The sequence below is a fragment of the Scomber japonicus genome, chromosome 15 (assembly GCF_027409825.1).
Source record: "Scomber japonicus isolate fScoJap1 chromosome 15, fScoJap1.pri, whole genome shotgun sequence".
Taxonomy (NCBI): domain Eukaryota; kingdom Metazoa; phylum Chordata; class Actinopteri; order Scombriformes; family Scombridae; genus Scomber; species Scomber japonicus.
Genome location: NC_070592.1, coordinates 10,163,134 through 10,169,135, shown reverse-complemented (window position 1 = coordinate 10,169,135; position 6,002 = coordinate 10,163,134). Strand labels below are relative to the sequence as shown.

Below are 6,002 nucleotides of genomic sequence, written 5' to 3'. Positions count from 1 at the left end.
TCCTCTTGAAGATAGACAGACAGCTGTAGATATATCTTATAAAAAATGCTGTGATGTAATCTTCTTTTTAAGGTTTAGGCCGGTTATAAACTTGTGTATCCTTACTGAAAGATTTGCAAAAAACGTATGTGTTTCCAGAGGCTGGTCTTTATATATGGTATTCAGATTATTCACCTGATACCTGTTTCCATCCAGGAAGCCCGGCAGTCAGTCTCCACCCCGGTTGCAAATGCAAAACTTCACAGTGAGCCAAGTGGAAATAGTCTTGATATGGATTTAAGATACCTTGTCTTTGCTGTCTTTGTTCAATTTAATGCAACTATTTTTATCAATTTATAGCATTTTATAGCTGTGACTGTCTGTAGTTCTTTGTTTATTTAAGCTTATTTATTTATTTTTCTCTTCTTTTTCTACTTTTTTCTTCCTTTGGTTAATACTGTCCTTCCCTTTTTCTCTTTCTCCCCCTCCCCCCCACACACACGTATCTTAACACATGCGTGCAAGCATAAGAAAATATAAGTCATCATAGTCAGCTTTCTCTTTCTTCACTTTCAGCATTCTTGTTACTGTTGTTGCAGTTTTTGGGAGTTTTTTCTCTCTTTTTGTTGCAGTTTGTTTGAGTGTAATTTTCCATATTGTCTTATTCTCTGTCACTTCTTGCTTATTTTGTTCTTTGTATTGCAATCTAAAAAAATTAAAGAGAAAAAAAAGAAACTAACTGGTTAATAATCGAAGAGAAAGTATATTGTCTTCAAAGGCATTTTTATTGAATGAAATGCAATATAAAGTACAATTCTTAACCAAAATTGCACAGCGAAAATATATTAATTATATAATTATCAAAATATTTGTTACTCTGAGAACAATGAATCGGAAATCAGTTCAGTTCAATGGATTTAAACATATTTTTTTGAATGAAATTACAATCAACTTACAAACATGCAGTCTGTATTGTGCTGAATTGGTTGAAATTAAAATGGAAATTAAACTTATAATTCACTCAATTTAAAGTGCTTATATCTGTCACATATCCATTCCCCAATATTGTTTTACATATACATACAATACACATTTAACTGAAATGTAGTTTCATCTAAATAGCCTTTTAAATCTCTATTCAGTCCTACAAGAATAGTAATAACTTGACAGCCTGGAAACTTTATTTAGCCAAGAAGATTTGCCTGACTTTGGGCCAGGTCCACTGTTCATCTACATCATACTCAACCTTTTCACTTATTCAATCTATATAGCATTAAGACATGTTCAGTATATTCCACATATACTTTAAAAACCATCAGTTTGAAAAGTTATAGAGATAGTTTCCATCACAACACTGTCCCAAGAAAACAAAAACAAAAACACTAAAGGTGGTTTTACACAAACAGAATTTGAATATGACGCTATTTGAATTTAATAGTACATATTTTCAATTTCAAAACCAAAATGCAAATGTGGCGGGAGTCGTAGCTCTAACATTTACATCTGTCTTAACAGAACTGAAGTTGTTGTAGGATTCACCCAGTAGCGTATTAGCTGGCCACCAGCATTTCCTCCCACTTCACTTCAAATCCAATGGCAAGTCAATTAGGATTTTAACTGTCAAAACAACAAATGAATTCTGTGTGTAATGTTTATGTTTGTTATTTGTGACTTAATATAGTTCTGACATCTGGATTGTGGCTTTTTACACAGTGTTGGTTTAAAATTGAGAAGAGCTCAGTGCAAACAAAGCACTTCATAGCGTTAATATCAAGAATGTGTCACATCAAGAGCTGTTAAACAGGAAAGTCTCTTAGAATCAAAAATCTAACATTTTTAGGGTAAGGGGTTAGGGTTAAGATAAGGGTTCGAGTTATTTTTCTTAAAATACATAAAATAATTTGTGGGTTTGATATAAAAATGAAAAATAAAGATGGAGTCCCTTGCTGTAACACTTTCAGCCCTATGCACTGAAGATCAGAATGGAGATTATGGGCACCAGCAGTTGACTGCAGGACCTGAACAAAGAGGAAGACCCTCCTTTTGCTGTTGTAGCTTCAGTGGTGGTAGGGTAAGAACCAGCAGCCCCAACTGTAGAATAGCGAGTGGTGAAGTTTGTGGCTTCGGGGGTGTGGGTGGATTGTGAGGGCTTTGTTGGGTGCTTTGATGCGGCGGTGACAGCCATGGAGGTCGTAGAGACAACTGAGGCAGAAGATGAGTGGTGCGGTCGTGGGGTAGGAGTGCTGCTGATGTGGCCAAGAGTGGTTACATGAGGTGAGCTGAGGTCAGGGTTTGGTCTGGTAGTTGCAGGTGGGGTAGTACCCGTTTCATTGGAGCTGTTCGCAGTTGCAGTAGTACAGTTGGTACATGGTGTAGTTTGCGCCTGGGAAAGAAAATTATTTGAAGATTTAACATTTGATAGAGACATGTATTCCCAGCAACTTTTTTGCATAATCCACAGGTCTTGTTGTTAACACCTAACACAGCATTTTTTCTTCCCATGAACACTATTTACAATGAGGTGTGTAATTAATCTTGAGTTACTAGTTTCCCAAAAGAAACACTCAGTACTTCTGGGCAACATCTTCAGCTTTAGCAACCAAAAAATAGTAGCAACAGAAAATTCCCCCTTAAATCCATGAATTTCTCTTTCACTCACAATTCCTTTAACACAACTAAGTCAAAACCTTGCATGTGGCTGGACCATGTAAGAAATGCTTTTTATATGTATGTCACCTGGATGTGGACATTTTTAAGTTCATAGAGTTTAAAAAGACTCACAATACATTGCACAAGAGTTTCGGTGTAAATTATTGCTGTTGTAAAAAGGGTTGAATACAAAAATTATATATATTATATAGTGCTCCTGTTTTGTTTTATTTCTTATTTTTACTTTAAATCTTATCTGTTCTTATCCTAATTTTTACTTATTTACTTGTGTTTTTTATATATATTTATTTAATTTTTTATTTTTATTTTCCTAATAAATAATGTTTAAACGTTTTTTTTTAGTTTTTTGTTTAATGTGTTTCCAGCTTTTGTAAAGCACTTTAAATTACACAGTGTATGAATTGTGCTATACAAATAAACTTGCCTTGCCTAGTAACATTATTGTTAAGTTTAAATGATCTGAATACAGTGTGTTTAATGTGTGTAAAGTTTGCATTGTTAAATGTATTAGTTATATTGCATTTAATCTATGTACCATGAAAACTGAGCACATGTAACGTGCAGAAATTGATGGTCTATGACTCTCACAAAGGTGCACAGATCATAGATGCATTATAAGATCTGGATACATGACTGAAAGTGGCGCCAACTCAGTCCAATAAGAACTGCTCGATTGGCACGTACGCCAAAAAACATTTCTGGCGTCCTAGTTAGCTTCTGTGTTGTGTGGCCCACTGAATATACGCAGTGGTGTTTCCCCCTGCTGGTCCCACCTGTGAATTGCAGATAGACTTTACATTGTGATGATGTCAGGAAATTTCAGATCAAGAAAAGTTTTTCAAATATAAAACTTCAGTCATAATGTTTGCAGTTCAAAGTCTCTTTTCAACTATTTTAAGAAGGCTGAGCAGCAGCATCGTATCCAACTCTTACATTACATCATGGCACAGATCCTATCCTCTCACATTGGTGTTATTTTCGATAAACTAACTGAGAATCTAAACAGTTACTTTCTCACCTGAAAAGATATTTAAACTTTAGGTGACATACAACAGTTCTACAGAGAAAATGACACCTTGAACTCCACCATTGCTGTCGACTGGTGCAAAATGCATTCTAGGATCCAGACGACCAAAGGTACAGCTTCATCACTCAGTCAATCAGTCAGTGACTCAGTGACGGACAGACATTGTTGTAAGGCTGGCCCCCCTGTTGCAGTCCAGCCCCCCCCTTCTATCCTTCCTTTCTCTCCTCTCAACCCCAACCAGTTGAGGCAGATGTTCTCCCACTCTGATTCTGGTTCTGCCTGAGGTTTCTTCCTGTTAAAAGGGAGTTTTTTCTTGCCACTGTTGCTCATGTGAGAATGTTGGGTCTCTTTAAAATTAAAACCTGAAGAGTTTGAAGATTGATTGATTGATTGACTGTTGAATCTTTTTAAGTCCCAAGAATTAAATTCCAATCATATTTCCATGAATAAAATAAAATCTATTTGTATGGCTAAATGCTGCTAGAGGTAAATGAAAAAGGTAACCCTTTAATAAACAAAAAAGGTAACTTGAGATCAACAGTATCAAAAACTGACGGAAATGAGGTCTCATGATATTAGCTGAAACATTAGGCTATATTTCTGTCAGTACTGATATAAATCTCTTTCCACTCTCTGTTCCCTCCTTTGATTTATACCGTCATTTTACATTTCCATACTGCCAGGCGATGCCAGATAAAGCCCTGCTGCAGTACAGTGTGTCTATGTCCCAATGACATATCATTCATAGCCACACCATGCAAAGGTCCTGAGTGCATGAGGCATGAAGACATTAACTGCAGTTTGCATATTGCCATGGTTGGAAGAGGTAGTACATGTTGGCCCTATACTCTGTGTCTTACAGCCAAATTGTCCCCTGACTGCAGATATCTGCATCTGTCTCTTTGTTGTATTTCATCTTCCTTCTCATCCAGATCTACACTTCCTGATAGGTCATCATATCTGGTTCATCTGGAAACTGAAGCGCTCCTGTAGCTGACACCGAGTTGCTCCCTCCAGCAAAAGAAAGGATTAGAGAGGGCTGACAAAGAAAAGTAGATCTGATATATTCAGTTTTCAGATATATAACATTTGAAATAAATAGTCTAAATAGTTGCAGCCAATTAAGAGAAAGAATATCAAGAGGAAATGTGCAATAGATTCATGAAATTTAAACTGTATCCATCTATGAATTACAATTTAATACATTTTTCTAATTTTCTTCTGAAGCAACTACAACAACAACCAAAATCACAAAATCAACCACTGTTACCAAGGTCGACAATGAATTTCAACCTCAGCTTCAAAGCCAACAGGAATGAGAAGTCCCTAAAAAGCTCACAAAAATGGAAATCTAAACATTTTCTGAGGATTCAAGACAGATATTAATAGTGGAGTAGTTCTCCTTCAGGAAGTTTTATTTACTCTTGGTTAAATATTTCCAACAGAAGGATGATCTTTGTGAAGAAACTATACCACTTTTGTTGTATTAGAACCACTGAGTTTTTCTATCCATCTGCATTTGACTAGACTTCATCTGAATGTTTTATTTATCTCTGACTAATTTGAATATTACCACACTTAAGGAACACCACAAGGCGACTGTGATTTTTGCTATAAATCCAGATAAATTAGCTTTTCAACCAGTGCCCACTAACCAGAGATGTTAAAGTGTTTATCCATCACTGGCCCATCAAAGCTTCTTGAATATGCACATAAACACCATTAACCCACAGCATGTCTCCAAAATGTCCCTTACCTCAATGCTGCTCATTAAGATGATGGTCATACAGACACAGAGGACGAGGACAACCTTCCCTGCTTTCTCCATCTTGGTCTTCATCTGTTTGCCTGGTCCTTTATGGCTGTCCCCACCTTTCTGTCCGCCCTTTTATACCTGCCAGCTCTCCATAATACTGATGCTGATAAGTATTGTCGTCAGGGAAAGCTGAGTAGGAAAAAAAATCACTGCACATTTCTCTGGAGCATTTTCAACTTGGCCTGCAGCGTTAATGCTAAGAGAGAGCAGAAGTGAAAGTGTCTGATGTGTAATTAAATTCTTGGCACAAGTAAAAGCTTCTGCTGATGGACTCAAATAGAACAACTCCACTGTATTTTGTAAAACGTAGCTCATAGTGAAAGTCTTTTCTAAAGCACTTTGTTTCATGCCAGATTCTTCCTGGTTCTACCCTGGGGATTAAAGCACACTGCTGAATTGATACTTAGTTTTGAACACCAAAAGTCTGCATTATACAGCAGTACCATGTTACAGGGGATATTACATTACCATATTTTATCACAGTTTGACTAGTGTTACTAAATCTGAGTT

General features: G+C 36.5%; 1 protein-coding gene across 1 annotated transcript; it reads right to left on the bottom strand.

Moving 5' to 3' along the window:
* Positions 1-1,546: 1,546 nt before the first annotated feature.
* Positions 1,547-5,516, bottom strand: LOC128374328 (uncharacterized). Its single transcript, XM_053334615.1, has 2 exons — positions 5,433-5,516; positions 1,547-2,362 (listed from the first exon to the last, which is right to left on the bottom strand). Exons 1-2 carry the CDS (start codon positions 5,514-5,516, stop codon positions 1,943-1,945), a joined length of 504 nt encoding a protein of 167 aa, XP_053190590.1. The 3' UTR covers positions 1,547-1,942.
* Positions 5,517-6,002: the final 486 nt, after the last annotated feature.

Bases quoted from the DNA above. Each gene is read 5' to 3' on its own strand.
- LOC128374328 (XM_053334615.1), bottom strand. From the start codon at position 5,516: ATGAAGACCAAGATGGAGAAAGCAGGGAAGGTTGTCCTCGTCCTCTGT. The intron at 2,363-5,432 runs GTAAGGGACATT...TTTCTTTCCCAG, and splicing joins TCTTAATGAGCAGCATTGAG to GCGCAAACTACACCATGTAC.